General features: G+C 40.2%; 1 protein-coding gene across 1 annotated transcript in view; it reads right to left on the minus strand.

The window, feature by feature from the left end:
• The window catches only part of ASH1L (ASH1 like histone lysine methyltransferase), an 80,798-nt gene that overhangs the window by 18,067 nt on the left and 42,600 nt on the right, over nucleotides 1–20,131 (minus strand). Inside the window, exons 6-19 of the mRNA XM_058821794.1 lie at nucleotides 19,843–20,022; nucleotides 17,377–17,471; nucleotides 13,986–14,059; nucleotides 12,371–12,416; nucleotides 12,029–12,137; nucleotides 10,417–10,623; nucleotides 7,981–8,127; nucleotides 5,967–6,075; nucleotides 5,649–5,810; nucleotides 5,331–5,425; nucleotides 4,838–4,992; nucleotides 694–846; nucleotides 228–282; nucleotides 1–133 (exon numbers count right to left, since the gene is read on the minus strand). Coding sequence (XP_058677777.1) covers nucleotides 1–133; nucleotides 228–282; nucleotides 694–846; nucleotides 4,838–4,992; nucleotides 5,331–5,425; nucleotides 5,649–5,810; nucleotides 5,967–6,075; nucleotides 7,981–8,127; nucleotides 10,417–10,623; nucleotides 12,029–12,137; nucleotides 12,371–12,416; nucleotides 13,986–14,059; nucleotides 17,377–17,471; nucleotides 19,843–20,022 — 1,720 coding nt within the window. The remainder of the gene's footprint in view (nucleotides 134–227; nucleotides 283–693; nucleotides 847–4,837; nucleotides 4,993–5,330; nucleotides 5,426–5,648; nucleotides 5,811–5,966; nucleotides 6,076–7,980; nucleotides 8,128–10,416; nucleotides 10,624–12,028; nucleotides 12,138–12,370; nucleotides 12,417–13,985; nucleotides 14,060–17,376; nucleotides 17,472–19,842; nucleotides 20,023–20,131) is intronic.

A 20,131-nucleotide genomic window follows, 5' to 3' on the forward strand; every position in this document is an offset into this window, starting at 1 on the left:
CTCTGCATTCCTGAAGACCTTCAGCATGTCCCCATCAAAAGCTTCCACAGTTTTGTAGTAACCAGTCAGGATCTGCTTCTCAATCGTGGCAAGGTCCAAGGGGTCAGAGATCTTTTCATAATAGTCTGCATTTCTACAACAGGAATGTTGGCACAATGTCAGGCTGAGCAGCAATTCCCACTGTGCAAATCCATCAGAGAAAGCAGCTCTGGGAAGGCAGCACTTACTTTTTCTTTGGGGGCAGGTTCAGGAGAGGAGCTGCCAGCGCCTGCCTGGAGGAGTCTGCAACACGAACAGAGCTTGGTGACATCACTGGAGTGAAACTTCCAAAGAAAAGCAACTAACAACATTCAATCTGGGTTAAAAAAAAGGCTTTTCTGTTAACTGAGCCACGGGGAATTGAAATGCTTCTGCATTTCTACATGTTGGTGCCTGTAACTGCAGTACAGCTAGCACAAGGATGACAGTTTCTGATTTCTTCTGGAATTTTGAAAAATCAGTTTCAAAGGACAGCAACATCTGCAGATTTGGGTGGTAAAGCAGGGGACTGAGGCTAAAGCAAAGTGATTATTGGTAAGGGAAGAAATTTTAAAGAATAGGAGTTATTTAACACCCCATATTTTTCTAGCATTTCCTATTCCCACAGGTTGAAAACATACCCACAGAGATATTTTTAAAGAGAATCACCTTCACCTTTGTAGGCTATGATGCTGTCACATATCTCCTTGAAGATCTGGGCCAGGCGGGCGGCTCGAGCCACCTCGAGGTTCTCCTCAGCCGCCGCCAAGCGCCGCGTCCGCACCGAGCGCGACGTCTGCAGCGCCGAGAACTGGGTCATGAACACATCTGGGAGAGAGCACAGGGTCACTCCACATCCCAGAGACACCTCAGAATACTGGCTTTGTGTGAATATTAAACTGGACTTTATATGTGTGGTGTTAAAGTAACCTTGTTGTAAAGAAACGGTTTTTAATTCTGTTGCGAATTAAACTTAGACATAGTAGTGAAATATAGCTGATATAAGTGAAATAGCTGATATGTGTTATAGATACATTTTATAATATTGGCTTTTTGTAAATATTAAACTGGATTCTGTACATGTGGTGTTAAAGTAACTTGGTTGTAAAGATATGGTTTTTATTTCTGTTGTTAATTAAGCTTAGACATAATAGTGAAATAGCTGATATGTGTTACAGATACATATTATAATATTGGCTTTTTGTAAATATTAAACTGGATTCTATATGTGTGGTGTTGAAGGAACTTTGTTGTAAATATATGGTTTTTATTTCTTTTTTATTGTTATTTATTTTTAAGCTTAGACATAGTAGTGAAATATACTTGATATAATGAAATAGCACTGATATGTGTTATAGATACATATTATAATATTGGCTTTTTGCAAATATTAAAATGGATTTTATATGTGTGGTGTTAAAGTAACTTTGCTGTAAATATATGGTTTTTATTTCTTTTTTATTTTTAAGCTTAGACATAATAGTGAAATATAGTTGATATAAGTGAAATAGCTGATATGTGTTATAGATACATTTTATAATATTGGCTTTTTGTAAATATTAAACTGGATTCTGTACATGTGGTGTTAAAGTAACTTGGTTGTAAAGATATGGTTTTTATTTCTGTTGTTAACTAAGCTTAGACATAATAGTGAAATAGCTGATATGTGTTACAGATACATATTATAATATTGGCTTTTTGTAAATATTAAACTGGATTCTATATGTGTGGTGTTGAAGGAACTTTGTTGTAAATATATGGTTTTTATTTCTTTTTTATTGTTATTTATTTTTAAGCTTAGACATAGTAGTGAAATATACTTGATATAATGAAATAGCACTGATATGTGTTATAGATACATATTATAATATTGGCTTTTTGCAAATATTAAAATGGATTTTATATGTGTGGTGTTAAAGTAACTTTGCTGTAAATATATGGTTTTTATTTCTTTTTTATTTTTAAGCTTAGACATAATAGTGAAATATAGTTGATATAAGTGAAATAGCTGATATGTGTTATAGATACATTTTATAATATTGGCTTTTTGTAAATATTAAACTGGATTCTGTACATGTGGTGTTAAAGTAACTTGGTTGTAAAGATATGGTTTTTATTTCTGTTGTTAATTAAGCTTAGACATAATAGTGAAATAGCTGATATGTGTTACAGATACATATTATAATATTGGCTTTTTGTAAATATTAAACTGGATTCTATATGTGTGGTGTTGAAGGAACTTTGTTGTAAATATATGGTTTTTATTTCTTTTTTATTGTTATTTATTTTTAAGCTTAGACATAGTAGTGAAATATACTTGATATAATGAAATAGCACTGATATGTGTTATAGATACATATTATAATATTGGCTTTTTGCAAATATTAAAATGGATTTTATATGTGTGGTGTTAAAGTAACTTTGCTGTAAATATATGGTTTTTATTTCATTTTTTATTTTTAAGCTTAGACATAGTAGTGAAATATAGTTGATATAAGTGAAATAGCTGATATGTGTTATAGATACATTTTATAATATTGGCTTTTTGTAAATATTAAACTGGATTCTGTACATGTGGTGTTAAAGTAACTTGGTTGTAAAGATATGGTTTTTATTTCTGTTGTTAATTAAGCTTAGACATAATAGTGAAATAGCTGATATGTGTTACAGATACATATTATAATATTGGCTTTTTGCAAATATTAAAATGGATTTTATATGTGTGGTGTTAAAGTAACTTTGCTGTAAATATATGGTTTTTATTTCTTTTTTATTTTTAAGCTTAGACATAGTAGTGAAATATACCTAATATAAATGAAATAGCTGATATGTGTTATAGATACACATTATAATATTGGCTTTTTGCAAATCTTAAAATGGATTCTATATGTGTGGCGTTAAAGTATCTTTGTTATAAAGATGCAGTTTTTATTTCTGTTGCTAATTAAGCTTAGACACAGTAGTGAAATATACCTAATATAACTGAAATAGCACTGATATAAGTATGTGTTACAGATATATATTATAATACTTTTTTATTAATTATTTTTGTAAATATTAAACTGGATTCTGTATGTGCGGTGTTAAAGTAACTTTGTTGTAAAGATACGGTTTTTATTTATTTTTTATTTATTTTTAAGCTTAGACATAGTAGTGAAATATAGTTGATATAAGTGAAATAGCTGATATAACTATGTGTTATAGATACATATTATAATATTGGTGTTTTGCAAATATTAAAGTGGATTCTATATGTGTGATGTTAAAGTAACGTTGTTGTAAAGATACAGCTTTTATTTCTGTTGCTAATTAAGCTTAGACATAGTAATGAAATATAGTTGATATAAGTGAAACAGCTGATATAACTATGTGTTATAGATACAGAATCCATTTTAAGAGTTGCAAAACACCAATATTATAATATGTAAGTGTGATGTTAAAGTAACTTTGTTATACAGTTTTTATTTCTGTTGTTTATTAAGCTTAGATATAACACTGAAATAGCTGATATAAGTATGTGTTATACATACAATATTATACATACAAATAATATTGGCTTTCACAATTATTAAAATGGATTCTATATGTGTGATCTTAAAGCAACTTTGTTATAAAGCTATAGTTAATATAGTTTTTATTTTTATTATAGTTAATATAGTTTTTATTTCTGTTGCTAATTAAGCTTAGACATAGTAATGAAATATAGTTGATATAAGTGAAATAGTTGATATAACTATGTGTTATAGATACAGAATCCATTTTAAGAGTTGCAAAACACCAATATTATAATATGTAAGTGTGATGTTAAAGCAACTTTGTTATACAGTTTTTATTTCTGTTGTTTATTAAGCTTAGATATAACACTGAAATAGCTGATATAAGTATGTGTTATACATACAATATTATACATACAAATAATATTGGCTTTCACAATTATTAAAATGGATTCTATATGTGTGATCTTAAAGTAACTTTGTTATAAAGTTATAGTTAATATAGGTTTTATTTCTATTATAGTTAATATAGTTTTTATTTCTGTTGATAATTAAGCTTAGATATAGTAGTGAAATATAGTTGATATAAGTGAAATAGCACTGATATAAGTATGTGTTATAGATATATAATATAAGCTTTTTGTAAATATTAAAGTGGATTCTATATGTGTGATGTTAAAGTAACTTTGTTATACAGTTTTTATTTCTGTTGTTTATTAAGCTTAGCTATAATACTGAAATAGCTGATATGTGTTATAGAGGCACATTATAATACTGGGAGATGCTCCACCCAGGGGGAGGAGCCAAGCATTCCTACTTGGATCCAATCTGAGGTTTGGGACACCCCAGCAGCCTTTGCCCCCTGCATTCGCAGAGGAGCAGCTTTCTGCTGCCCTGCATGGCCAGAGGGAGCCCAGGCCCATCTCCAGCAGCCCTGGAGCTGCAGAGGAAAACTCCCCCCTTGTGCAGGATCCCTGCTGCAGCAGAGCCACAGCTGGCCAGGGCACGTTCTGACTCTGGCAGCGTTGGTTTTTTTTCCTTTTTTTTTTTTTTTTTTTTTTTTTTTGGTACTATTACATTTGTATTTTTATTTTTCCTAGTAAAGAACTGTTACTCCTATTCCCATATCTTTGCCTGAGAGACCCTTAATTCCAAAATTATAGCAATTCAGAGGGAGCGGATTTACATTTTCCATTTCATGGGAGGCTCCTGCCTTCCTTAGCAAACCAAGACAAATATACACCAAGGTCGCAAGTTACTCATTCCAAGAATGGATTTACACAGAGTTTAACTCTTTGTGTGCCGGGGTGGCTGAGTGGCCTCACCAGATTTGATGTTGCCGTCGTCACGGCACATCCCGTTCCAGCGCGTGTACAGCGACGAGCTGTGCATGCTGTCACTGTGCTTCACCTCCTCCTGCTTCTGCCTGATCTTCTCCCAGTTCCGGACCAAGAACACGTGGTGCTTCAGCACAAAATTCCTGCAGGGATTAGGGAGCTATTCAAGAAGCTCTTTTCACTGGAAAATTCATTTTTTAATGTAGGGAAAAGCTGGATATTCAGAGGTGTAACCTGTGTCTGCTCAGTGAAGAGGAATTCCAGCCTGGCTGGTCAAGGAGAACTAAAAGATGCTTTTTACTGGAAAATTCATTTTTTAATGTAGGGAAAAGCTGGACATTCAGAGCAGCTCAGTGAAGAGGAATTCCAGCCTGGCTGGTCAAGGAGAACTAAAAGCTGCATCCTCAGCAATTTCAGGAACACATCAGTATTCGCACAGCACTCCATTTCTGAGGCAAATCCCCCTGAAATCAGCCCTTACCTCTCCCTGTTAGACATGGGCTTCATCTGCAGCTGAGGTGTCAGCCTCGTTGGGGCATTCACACTTTCACTGGGTTCCTCAGGGATGTGGCCCCTCTGGAAAAGAGATTGTTCTGATAGACAGGAAAAACTGTGCCAAGAACTCAGCACAGCAGCCAAAGCAGAGACAGAACCTGCAGCATTACTCTGTTGTATTTCTGTTCAAAGTCTGGGTTTCTGTTTCAAGTTTAAAATTTACAAATACCCCAGTCTTTGGTCTGGTGGCACAAACTGATTTCCCATCAACCTCACCCACCCAAACTCTGTCTTTGCTACTTACCCTCTTCTTTAGTTTGTGCTTTGACTTCCTCTTCTCTTTCGACCTGCCAGGTCTTCTGTGGGTGCTCACAGGCTGGTTGCTTTTGCTTGAGAGTCCATTCATGCGTTGGCTTTTACCCCCAATTATTCCTCTGCATTTGTCAAAGCCACATTTGCAGAGTTGCTTTGAGGAGAAAGAAAAAAATCCAATAAACCCTCTCTCAATATTAAAATGAACATTTTCTGATTAACACAACACAATAGGTTTTATTGTTTTTACACTTTACAGAACTGTTAGGCCTCAGTGAGATTTTTCAAGGTCTCACAGTGGGGTTTTTACCTGTTTTTCAACATTAAATGAGTGGAAGTTGTAGTCATAGGTGAGCTCAGTCCCAGCAGGCATGTCCTTCAGCGCATACAGCCCGATCCGATACACACCATTCACAGACCTGAGGGGAAAATCCAATCAAACACCCCAAAAATTCAACATAAAATCATCTTTTGTGCACAGAGTGGCAGTGCCAGAGACAGGCAGCAACACCTCTGCTGTGCCTTGGCTTATGCTTGTGCAGTTCTTTTATTTATCTCTTACAATAAACTTTGAAAGCTAAAAAGTGAACACCACATTTAACAAGAGTAGTAATGCCGGGGTCTCCCCACCCTCATAGGGAACAATTCCTTCCCAATATTCCATCTAAGCTGGCAGTGGGAAGACATTGCCCCTTGTCCTGTCACTCCAGGCCCTTGTAAATGATCTCTCTCCATCTTTCCTGCAGCTCCTTCAGGTACTAGAAGGACACAATTAGGTCACTTGGAGCTCTTCTTCTCCAGGCTCAACAATCCCAATTCTCTCAGCATTTCCTCACAGCAGAGCTGCTCCTTCTCTCTAATTAATTTGGTGCCTCCTCCAGAGCACTCCAGCAGCTCTGCATCCTTGCTGTGCCGGGACCCCAGACCGGAGGCAGCTCTGCAGGAGGGGTCTCACCTGAGCAGGGCAGAATCTCCTCTGTCTTTTCAACTATTTTGAGTTGGATTTTCAAATGTAAAACTTTGCTATTGCTTAAATCTAGAATTATCTGAGAACCATGAGCTACTTTGATGTTCAGTGACTCCTGTTCTTCTGTCCTTCCCCAGCAAATCACTCACTACAAATCCCTCAGCAGTATTTCCTCCTAAGTGCCGGTATGACACAGGCTGCAATCCCACAATTTCCTTTCTTCCTGCTTCAAAAAATATTTGAATTGTCAAAACAAAGGGTTTATATACAGATAGATGATTTTAGAGCATTACCCAGGCTTCAACCTTTGCAGCAGATTAAGAGTGTGAAAACCAGCAATACTGGGAGGGAAACAGCCCAGTGTAACCAGTAATGCTGGAAGGGAAACATCCCAGTGTGACAGCCAGCAGTGCTGGATCTGCCAGCAAACCTGAATCCTGTCTCCAAAGCACCCAGCACTCACCAACACTACCCAACTTCTCCTGAGCAACGTGAGCACCTGTAAGGATCATTTCCAGCTTTGACTCCCTATTGATGCAGGGCGACTTCAGTGTAGGGAATAATGTGCTCTGATTCCATTGATAGGAGGCTGAACAAATGCTTTATTAAGCTATACTATATTACACTAATACTATATTGTATTAAAGTGAAAGATACTATACTGAAGAGATACTATACTAAAGAGATACTACACTAAAGAGATACTATACTAAAAAGATACTATACTAAAGAGATACTATACTAAAGAGATATTATACTAAAGAGATACTATACTAAAGAGATATTATACTAAAGAGATACTATACTAAAGAGATACTATACTAAAGAGATACTATACTAAAGAGATACTACACTAAAGAGATACTACACTAAAGAGATATTATACTAAAGAGATACTATACTAAAGAGATATTACACTAAGAGATACTATACTAAAGAGATACCATACTAAAAAGATACTATACTAAAGAGATACTATACTAAAAAGATACTATAGAAAAACCCATCTGAGACAGTCACAACACAGCTTTGGCCCAACTGGCCAATCAATCCAAACAACCATCACCAGTGTCTAATTAAATCACTTTCAGTAAACAATCTCCATAATATATTCCATATTTGCCAAACAACAAGAGCAGCAAGTAGAGATAAGAATTGTTTTCTTTTCTTCTCTAAATTTCTCACTGCCTTCCCCAGGAAAAATCCCAGAAGAGAGAATTATGTGTCTCTCTGTTCAGAGAATGTGAATACCACAACTCCCCTCCCTATTTTTAGATCTGACTCCCTCAGCTGAAGTGGTTCTCCCTCTCTCAGGGTACACAGGCCTTGCAGGGAGCAGAATAATCCCTTTGCTCACCATTTCTGCATCTCACAGTTGGGGTTGCAGCTGTGGTTGATGAAGCGCGCCTCGTTGCCCATGCGGTAGCTGTCGATGACCATGCCGCTGTCCAGGTTCAGGCAGTAATGGTCACTGTGGTTGTGGTATTGCTCAATCATCCTGTTCCTGTGGGGACACACAGGGAGAACCTTGTCATTCTGCTTGTGCCCACACAGCACACAGGAAGTGGCACAGTGAGAGCACAGTGAGAGCACATTTCACATTTCAGACAGGGTTTTTGTCCTAGGTTGGAAATGGGTGTGTGTTTTCTATTCCTATCTGTGGAGCAGTTATTTTCTGTTCACTGGGCAGTTCTCTTTATCTCTTCCACAATCAATCCTCCCTCCAGGAGATATCTATCTGCTAATGAGCCATTAATTATTAATTATCTTCTGTTCATGGGCCACTGAGTGTCCCTGCATGGCCGATCCAATTCCAGCATCCCTTGGGGAGATGCTCCGCCCAGGGGAGGAGCCAAGCATTCCTACCTGGATATAATCTGAGGTTTGGGACAGCCCAGCAGCCTTTGCCCCCTGCATTGCCAGAGGAGCAGCTTTCTGCTGCCCTGCATTGCCAGAGGGAGCCCAGGCCCATCTGCAGCAGCCCTGGAGCTGCAGAGGAAAACTCCCCCCTTGTGCAGGATCCCTGCTGCAGCAGAGCCACAGCTGGCACTGCAGGAGGGCTGAGCCCCCATGGGATGGGGCTGGGACACCACCCTGACACACAGGGGGGCAGCTCCTGCTCTGACTCAGTGGTTTGGTTTTTTGTTTGTACTATTACATTTGTATTTTTATTTTTCCTAATAAAGAACTGTAATTCCTGCTCCCATATCTTTGCCTCCTTCCTCCTCATCCTCCCCTTTGTTCCTGCCTCAGGATATCCCAACCACGACCAATTAGAATTTCCTAATCTAAGGAAAACCTGCATGACCTAGAGTAGAACTTATAACTACTACTAAATAGCATAAAATACATACCAATATTGCAAGTTACTAATTCCAATGATCTTTACAATGGATTTACACAGAGTTTAACTCTCCATATCCCCAAAGGTCCATGCTAAATGCATTTTGCATTTATAGGGCAGATGAGGCATTTCAAACATTAATCACCCCTCAATATTGGACTGGGAAAAACTTGGTTAACCAAAACTCCCAGAATTCTAAACCTTCCTCTTCCTTCTCATCCTCCCCATCTGTTCCTGCTCAGGATATCCCAACCACATCCACTTAGAATTTCCCAATCCAATCAACACATGCATGACCAAGAATAGAATTTACAATTACTACTAAATGCCATAAAATATGTACCACTGTTACAAGTTACTCATTCCAATGATCTTTACAATGGATTTACACAGCGTTTAACATCCCATGTCCCTAAAGGTGATTTGTGAGCCTTCCATGCTAAACGCATTTTGCATTTATAGGGCAGATGAGGCATTTTAAACCTTATACACCCCTCAATACTGCACTGGGAAAAACCTGGTTAACCAAAACCCACAGAATTCTAAGCCTTCCTTTCCGCCTCATCTTCCTTTTTGTTCCTGCCTCAGGATATCCCAACCACTCTAATCAACACATGGATGACCAAGAGTAGAATTTATAATTCCTACTAAATGCCATAAAATATGTACCAATGTTACAAGTTACTCATTCCAATGATCTTTACAATGGATTTACACAGCGTTTAACATTCCATGTCCCTAAAGGTGATTTGTGAGCCTTCCATGCTAAATGCATTTTGCATTTATAGGGTAGATGAGACAGATGATTCATTTCAAACATTAACCACCAATACTGCACTGGGAAAAACCTGGTTAACCAAAACCCCCAGAATTCTAAACCTTCCTCTTCCTTCTCATCCTCCCCATCTGTTCCTGCTCAGGGTATCCCAACCACATCCACTTAGAATTTCCCAATCCAATCAACACATGCATGACCAAGAATAGAATTTACAATTACTACTAAATGCCATAAAATATGTACCACTGTTACAAGTCACTCATTCCAATGATCTTTACAATGGATTTACACAGAGCTTAACACTCCACGTCCCTAAAGGTGATTTGTGAGCCTTCCATGCTAAATGCATTTTGCATTTATAGGGCAGATGAGGCATTTTAAACCTTATTCACCCCTCAATACTGCACTGGGAAAAACCTGGTTAACCAAAACCCACAGAATTCTAAGCCTTCATCTTCCTTTTTGTTCCTGCCTCAGGATATCCCAACCACTCTAATCAACACATGGATGACCAAGAGTAGAATTTATAATTCCTACTAAATGCCATAAAATATGTACCACTGTTACAAGTTACTCATTCCAAGGATCTCCACACCGGATTTACACAGAGTTTATCTCTCCATGTCCCATTCATGATCCTTCCATGCCGAGCAGCAAATAAACATTCCTACCTGAACTCCTGCTCACTGACAACCTCTCCCAGGTACTCGATGATGAACTGTCCTGCCTTGAGGGGCTCCTTGGTGCGGATGCCCCAGCCCTTCTCCTCAGCCCGGAACCTCTCCAGGCACTGCACCCACTCGTGCCTCTGGATGCGCTGGTTGCAGCACTGCTCCCCACAGGGACACGTGTTGGGGGAGCACTCTGCAAAGATCATCCTGCAACACACAGCACACGGTCAAGGCAGGGGACAGGACTTTGGGATCTGTCATGCAAATAAAGTAAAATCATAAATGGAAAGATAAGAATAAGATCATAAAGATAATAATAAAAAAATCTTATTATATTACTATACTATAAATATATATTAAATATATATTATATTAAATGTATATTATATTGAATGCATATTCTATTAAATGCATATTCTATTAAATGCATATGCTATTAAATGCATATTCTATTGAAGGTATATTATATTGAATGTATATTATATTGAATGTATATTATATTATATTATATTATATTATATTATATTATATTATATTATATCATATTATATTATATAATATTATATCATATTACATTATATCATATTACATTATATTAAATGTATATTATATTAAATGTATATTCTATTCTATTCTATTAAATTTCTATTCTATTCTATTCTATTGCATATAACAACAATTATCATAATAAAAATCATCATAATAAAATTACTATAATAATTATATTTATACAATAAATATAATCATGTAATATATATAATTAGATATAAACTAAAATAATAGATAAAATCATAAATCAATATATGAAATCAAGATATAAATACAGAAATCATCTCATAAATAAAAAATAGTTTTATATATAAAATATATAAATATATTATATAATTGTAAATACATATTTATATAAAAATATAAATATATAATTTATGCTGAAATAGATATATTTATATATAAATATAAAATAATTTATAAATATATATAAAGTATAAAATTATATATAATTCTATATAATTATAAATATATATTTTATATAAATATTAAAAAATAGAAATAAAGAATATATAACTATATAGCTACAATTATATATAACTATAGTATATATTTTAATATAAATATAACTATAAATATAACTATATAAAAATTTAGAAATCAATAATAAATCAATATAAAATCAATCTAAAAATCAGTATTATATATATTATGCATATATGAATCAATAATAAATAAATAAATAAATAAATAAATAAATAAATAAAAGAATTTATTCAAGAACTAAAATGCTTCTTGTTTTCAAGGTGCAACTCACACAGTGACTCCCTGCCCAGCTCTCACTGTTATTCAAAGGCCAAAATTGAGATTTTAATGGGAGCTTCCAGAGCTGGGGCCTCACCTGGTGCAGGTGCAGCTCCTGCAGGTTGTGCCCCTGGCAAGGGACCAGAGCTGGCACTGCCCCTTGGCATGCCCAAGGGCAGGGGACCACTCTGAGCCCCCCCAGAGCACTGGGCACAGCCCAGGGTGGGGACACAGCCCAGGAGGGGACACCAGCCCAGGTGTCCAAATTCCAACTGGGAATTTCCCTCTAAATTATATTTAGAAATAATCCGTTTCTAACCTGTTCAGACAATCCTCCACACAGCCCTTCCCACTGTCATCCTCTGGTTTCTTACAATTGCAGGTGGTGGCCTCGTAGCCAGAGAGAGGTTTGACATCCACATAGACATCTGGAGGGGGAAAAAAAAATAAAAAAAGAAAAAAAACAAACCTAAATAGGGAAAAGAATTCTTTTCAGGTGAAAAAAACAGACCTGTTTGTCTACAGTATTTTCATTCCAATAAGTAAAGTTTAAAAAAAAGCAGGTGGAAGAGTCTTTGGTAGGACAAAGAGCAGGACAGAAAGGAGGGTATCACATGAAAATTCCACAGTTATCACATTTTAGTAATAAGATTTTACTTACTGGAACGGATTTTTTTATAAAGTGGGACATCTGGCTTTTTATACAACTAAAAGGAAGAGAAAGACAATTTTAATACATTGCATAAGTGCATCTGTTATTCAAAAGGATCAGGGAAATTATGTTCTGTACATAGGCAACTGTTCTGTAATCATTACTAGAAATCTGTGTTCTCTTCCCTAGGCTCAGACTGCATTAACAAATAGGTCACAAAAAGGACCTGAATAAGCAGAATTTGGGCTTGCTGAGACAGTGGAGCAGTTTGTTCACCACGTTATTTATTCTGTGTGCCCAGAGCAATGTGGCAAACAGCTGTCCTGAGGACAGGCTCCTCTGAACAGGGCTTAGAAGAAGAGCCCTGTTTATTTATTTATATTTATTTATAAATAAATTATTTGTTATATTATTATTACCTAATTATTTATACCTCTACTTTGGAGAAACCATCTTTGGTGCAATCACCATGTGCCAATGCTTAAAAAAGTGAAAACAAAAAATCAAGGTGCTGATTTATCAAAGTGACTCTGTGATCTTAAGGGGTTTTTGCAGTCTAAAGGATTCTGGGATTCTCTCAGAACTGTGAGTACAGGGGGAGCCATGAGAAATGCAGATTTATCTTCTCTGCAGATGGAGATGATGGGAAGGGAAAGGAAAATTTACATCACAACTCATAATTTCAGATATATTCCAGCCTGTCAAACTAGCTTTGAGGAATAATTTCCAATTATTCTCTGTTTCACACACATTTTCTGCACTAAGAGCCTTCCCTCAGTGACCCTTGTGGCCCACAGGGACAACCCAGACATCTCCACACCCCTGTACAGAGAAATTCCTCTGCAAGGGCCTCCAATATTCCAGGGAGAGCTGGAAAACGTCAAGGAAACAGATTCCATGTGTTTATTACTTATAAAATACAGAAGGGATGAGACAGGCAATTGTTAATATATGACAAGAAAGTGTCCTAGGCTGAAATGCTCCTGAGTTGAGGATCAGATTCCAGGGGTGTTGGATTTATCTGAGAGCACTTTCCCACCACAGAGCTGAGGGGAAGATTCTCCCTTAAATCCTGTGGTAAATCACTTGGTGGAAACATCCTAGGCAATTAAAAAAAAAAAAAAAATCCCATTTTTAACCCTGTACATATTTAAAGCTCTTTAAAAAAGAATGAGACTGTTAAATAGTTTCTCTCCTTCCCTCAGTATGAAAATTTCAGCTTGCAAGTGAAAAATAAATTCCACTCTGCTGGGATTGATCCAAGAAAAATAAGGCCTGAAATTTCTCAGTGCTGCTGGCAGTACATCCCAATTCTCCCGAGGCGTGTCTGAAACCAGCTCCCCACACACAGCAGCACTGCCAAAATAAAAGTCTGCAGCCAAATTAATGACTTTTGTCAGAGCACCAACTCCCAGGGTTGCTATTTTGCAGGAGCTGGAATAATGGGGATTTTCACCGTGAAACACAAATGCAAATCCCTTCTCCCCTCACGCAGCTGGGATGTGTGAACAGAATCTCTCTGAGTGCTGCTGTTTCCTTCTGATCCCAATCCTGGCAAGCCCTGAGTGCTGCTGTTTCCTTCTGATCCCACTCTTGGCAAGCCCAGCGAGCTCTTATCTCCTACCTGGTTGTGTTTCCACTGCCAGAGGATGTCGTAAGGCAGCTGGAAGTCGATTCTCTTTTGTCTGAGGTACTTCCCTGAAAGCACAGAAAGGTTTGTGAGGGGCACAGCACACGTCCTGAGGGAAGGGGAGCTGCTGCCAGGCACCTGGCAGGGCTGCAGGCACAAAGGAGAAGGGGAGAAGGCTCAGAGAATGTTCTGGATGTCAGGGCAGGCACAGGGAACCCCCTCAGGACACAGAATGGGGAACTGGTCAGGAGGGGCCTCCACGGGCAGGGAGGGATGGAAGGAGCTGGGTCAGATCCTGCCATGGGCAATCCTGGACAGCACTGACCACAGCCCTGGACAGCACTGACCACACCTCACAGAACTGACCACAACCCTGGACAGCACTGACCACACCTCACAGAACTGACCACAACCCTGGACAGCACTGACCACACCTCACAGAACTGACCACAACACCTCACAGCACTGACACCTCACAGAACTGACCACAACCCTGGACAGCACTGACCACACCTCACGGAACTGACCACAACCCTGGACAGCACTGACCACAACACCCCACAGAACTGACCACACCTGAAACAACTGACCACAGCACATGAAACAACTGACCACAGCACCGACCACAGCACTGACCACAACCCTCTGAGGGTACCACAGCAAACATCTGACAGAACTGACCACAACCCTGGACAGCACTGACCACACCTGAAACAACTGACCACAGCACTGACCACTGTACTGACCACACCTGCAACAACTGAACACAGCACTGACCACAACACCTGACTGAACTGACCACAGCACCTGAAACAACTGACCACAGCACTGACCACACCTGAAACAACTGACCACACCTGAAACAAGTGACCACAGCACTGACCACAGCACCTGACAGAACTGACCACAACCTTGTGAGAGTACCACAGCCAAGCCCAGACAGAACTGACCACAGCACTGACCACAGGACTGACCACAGCACCTGACAGGACTGACCACACCTGAAACAACTGGCCACAGCACTGACCTCAGCACTGACCACACCTGAAACAATTGACCACAGCACTGACCACAACCCTGTGAGGGTAAGACAGCCAAGCCCAGACAGAACTGACCACAACCCTGGACAGCACTGACCACACCTGAAACAAGTGACCACAGCACTGACCACAGCACCTGTCAGAACTGACCAGAGCATCTGACAGGACTGACCACAGTCCTGTGAAAGTACCACAGCCAACCCTGGACAGAAATGACCACAACACCAGACAGGATTGACCACAGCACCTGAAACAACTGACCCCAACACTTATCAGGACTGATCAGAACTGACCACAGAACCTGACAGGACTGACCCCAACACTTATCAGGACTGACCACAACACCTGACAGAACTGACCAGAGCACCTGATAGGACTGACCACCAAGCTGACATTTCTCCTGAGTTTTCCTGTGCACAACCCAACACTTCAACACCCAGGACAAGCCCTGCACCACCCATGCAGGCTGGTAAATCACAATATTGTACTCAAAGAAATCAAATCAGCTTTGAAAAGAGTCTCCCAGCCTGTTCCCGTGACCTTTACCAGAAGAGATTTAAGAATGAATTCAGACTTGGCAAATGCATTCCCAGATTTTTTGGCAAGGCTTCAAGGGGATCTGTATTTTCAGCAATAACTGGAACTCGTTTTAGACAGGAGTTCCTGCTTTCACTGCAGATTTTGGCTCCATCCTTTCATTCCCTGTCACCCCTAAAGGACACAGACCCATTACATCATTCACACCAGTCCCCAGGGCTGACACTGCTTAGCTCCAGCCAAGATTCAACATTCTCTGATCATTTTGCTGCAATCCTGTGTCACAAAACCACAGGGAGCAGAGTGCTTAGGATGAGGTGTCAGGCCCAAGCTGATTGTTTTTCCCCCCAGCTTTTTAAACTGTTAACAAATGCCTTTATATTCCTCCAGCAATGCTCTGGGGGTTCATATAAATTCACATGCATACCCTCACCACTGGAAAATACAAATGGTAATGTTTTCCTTACAATTTACCCCTAAATTACTTTCCATTTTCAATGCCTTATTCATCCCTAGCAGGTTCCAGGAAAGAGCTAAATCTGCTGGGAATTTGTTTTCACTTCCATGACCTCAGCAGCCCAAACAAAAGGCTCTTTCAGGTGCCCTGGCACCGTGCCCTCAGCACAGGGCAGGTCCCCCCAGCCCTCCCTGAGTGTCCCCAGTGCAGAACCCCAGCCCTGGTCACTGCTCTGGGGTTCAACCATCCCCAGGAACCCCTGGAGCTGCAACAATGTGGGTTGGGAACCTGCTGAACCTGGTTTTATATGAACCCATTCAAAAAGGAGCTGAGCAAGGGCACATCTTGAAGGATTTCAATTGTCACCTTCAGCTCTGAAACCTGTTCTGTGGCTCCTGATTCACACAGATCTGCCCAACTGCTCTGCCTTGATGTGCAGGGAGCCAAAAGAGTTCAGGTATAGGAGACAAAGCAGTGAGAGCTGGTGTTTGATGGGACAAAAATTCCTGAATTCCACAAACCTGCTGGGCCTGACAGGACTTGCAGCAACACAATCACAGCACTTCAAAAGCTGAAACAATTACCTGAGAATCAGGGAATTACTCAATCCTACCAGGTTTAACCTGAGCTGTGAACAGTGGAGCTCTGCCTCTCCCTCCTGCCCCAGGAGAGGCATCCTGAGCTCCATGCCCTCTGAGGGCCTGGGACTGACCTGGGTTATTGGACAGGTACAGGGCTTGGAGCATCCTGGGCTCTGGAATTCCATGGAACAGGGTGGAATAAGATCATCTCTAAAGTCCCTTCCCACCCAAACCATTCCATGATTCTGTGAAATCCTAAATCTCAATTTTTCCCTACCCAAGACCTAAAAATGGGGATGAAATAAAACCAAAGATAACAGCAAAGCTTTCAATTCTTCCACCCTTTTATCCCTACGGAAAGACAGACACCATGAAGTGCATGGGGACATGGGGGAATTTATCATTCCAGCTTTTGGGATTTAAATGGTCATAATTGACTTTGAGGTGGAGACTATTGCTCTGCATTTCATCCAAGGGCTATCACACTTAAGTTTTCAACTAAAATGGTATTTTCTGACAAAGATATCAAAGCAGGTTTTCAACCAGAATGGTATTTTCTGACACCCCAAAAAAATCAAGAGCAATGTTTTAAGCTAAAAAAAGCTTCTAGACTGAACTGGGGAACACAGGGGGATGAGTTGGCAAAGTCCATGTGCCAAAAGCCACGAGTGACCTGGCAAGGGATAAAAACCAGAGAAAAGCAGAAGTTGTGCAGCCTCCCCAGTGCCACATTTATCTCCCAACACTGAAAATACAGCTGAGGTACCCACCAACGTGGATAGGGGCTGGGAAGAGCCCGTGCTCGTGCTCCCCTGGGGTGTATTCCAGCTTCTCCTTCTTCAGCTGGATCAGGCGGCTCTTGGGGCTGTGGAGGACAAGGACAGAACCAAAATGTCACCATGGGGATCATGTGTCACTTGCAAAAATGCATTTTCTGCTTTAGGTAAGGCACAAATGGCTGGAGCATCAGGCAAGGGAGGAATAAGAGAAATAACCAAAGAAATGCTCTCCTGTCAAACACTGATCCCAGCCCTCCCACAATCTGGGCTTTTTCTCCTAAGGCAACACCCAATGGGACACCACTGACTTTAAATGTGATCTAAAAGTAATAACTAAAGGTACACACATAAAAGAGGAGCAGCAGATTTGTATCTGGTGGTTTTGCTGAGGAACTGGACCCGTGACACATGCACAGCCCTGCTCTCCTAAGAGCAAACATTCATCTGCTGCCCTTTAGGAGGTTGTTCATCAGGAAAGGCAGAAAAAAAGAACAAAAATCAGAGTTAAAAAAGCAATGAGACACCCTTTTGAAGAAATAAAAATAAGAGAATGGAATTAGAATGGTTGTAGGGGTCAGGCAGGTGCCAGCTCTGTAATCTGGTATTTGTAAACATCTCCTCCCGGCCAGCAACAAACCTTGGAAAATAGAATCTGATGTGGTTATATTTAGAACTGCACTCCTGCAACATTCAAAGGAGACTTCTAAATGTTAAATAGACCAAAGATTAAATGAAATTGAAGCCTACTGAAGTTTTTTAAGAGATTTATTTTAAGAACTGGACAAGTAAAAGAAAGATGGCTCAATAAAAAAATGTGATATCATTGTTTAAGCAGTGAAGGCAAAATGTAAGCTGAAAACAAATTTTGTGATACAGATATCAACAACTGGAAATACTTAGGAAGAAATTCTTCCCTGTGAGGGTGGGGAGGCCCAGAGCAGCTGTGGCAGCTCATCCCAAACCCAGTGTCAGAGCAGGGAAGAACTCAGCATGTGGAGCAACAGGCAGAGGGAAGACAAACCAAGCCTCTGTAAGTGATTTGTGACTTCCCCTGAAGAGAGAGGAGGAGCAGCTCCAATCTCTGCTCTGTGTGACAGTGACAGCACCCCAGGGAATGGCCAGGGGAGGTTTAGGATGGATTTAGGGAAAGGTTCATCCCTCAGAGGGTGCTGGCACTGCCCAGGGAATGGGCACAGCCCCAGGAGGGCTTGGACACAGCTCAGGCAGCAGGGTGGGGCTGTTGGGGCTGTGCACTCCATGATCTTTGTGGGTCCTTTCCAACTTAGGAACACTCAAATTCCAAATATTTACATTGAAGAAAAGGAGAAAACTCTCTCAGCTCCTCCTCTGTGACAACAGATAAAACTGTGAGGTTTGAACTGTGTACAGCAGTGCCAGAACATCCAAGTGGCAAAGTTTGAGCACATCTCTCTAAAAAGAGATAAAATTCAAGTGGCCTCACTTTGCTCACACTGAGATCTTTGTTTCTTCCTTAGTATTGACCCTTTCACTGGTTCCTTCTCTTACTACAGACAGAGATTACAGCAGGAGCAGCTGATAAACTGCACTGGCAGCTTCCCAGTGGTCTCTGAAACATTTTCAAGTGGTCTGTGACATTGTGAGAAGGTGCCAAATTTTCTCTCTTTTCAATCTGTCAGATGACATTGGAACAGAAGCACAAATTCCTGACTTCAACTGCTTTGTTCACATGGCTTTAGAAAATGTGTGACTACAAAGGGAAGGGAAGGGAAGGGAAGGGAAGGGAAGGGAAGGGAAGGGAAGGGAAGGGAAGGGAAGGGAAGGGAAGGGAAGGGAAGGGAAGGGAAGGGAAGGGAAGGGAAGGGAAGGGAAGGGAAGGGAAGGGAAGGGAAGGGAAGGGAAGGGAAGGGACAGAGGGAGGTTTTCACATTCTAGTGGACACCAGGCTGCAAACCAAGCAGTGGGAAAAATAAAGAAATGCTGGATTTTTCTACCCTAAACATCTCAGAGAAAACAGAGATGAACTTCAGTGAGCTGTGAAATGAAGTGGGTGCATAGCTGAAATTCTTTCACACAGAAGATAAGCACTTGTCACCCCTCAGCCAATGACAACAGGAACCTGCTGACCCCTTCTCTGCACACTGTGCTCAAATCCTGCTCAGCACCTGCACACATCCAGCCCTCCAAGCACCTGCACTGCCAGGACCACTCACACTCCTGAATAAATCTCTTATCTTCTTCAAAACTGATAACCAGAAACACTTCCAGACTGCTTGAGGCTGTTTTCTGACTGGGGTTACATTTTACATCCTCACTGGGTCAGGTTCTCACAATTACCATCGCATCATTCTCCACAGGCTTCAATTAAATTGATTGTTTTAATTCACCTACTCATGAGTGGCAGCTCTTTATGGCTCTAGGTGAAAAAAAGAGTTTTCCCTGGATGATCAGAGAGCAGTTTTGCTCTGTTTCACTTACTCTGTGGTTTTGTAGACATCAGAGTAGAGCCCAGCCTTCTGGTATTTCTTCTTTGGGGGTCGAGGGGCTTTCTTCTCACGCTGGGTCAGAGGAGGCAAAGGCTGCTCAGGGGTTTCAGCTTCAGGTGCTTTCCCAAGGGCCTCATGGGGACTGGGAGGTTCAGCTGCTGTCTCAGGGAAACTGGAAGAAAAAGCAGAGATTAAAAAATCACCTTCCCATTAAGATCATCTCACAGTATTTCTTTATTCCTCTCTCGAATCTGGTCAGCAGAAAAAGTTCATGTTTCTGA

This window comes from Ammospiza caudacuta, chromosome 30 (genome assembly GCF_027887145.1).
Source record: "Ammospiza caudacuta isolate bAmmCau1 chromosome 30, bAmmCau1.pri, whole genome shotgun sequence".
Lineage (NCBI taxonomy): Eukaryota > Metazoa > Chordata > Aves > Passeriformes > Passerellidae > Ammospiza > Ammospiza caudacuta.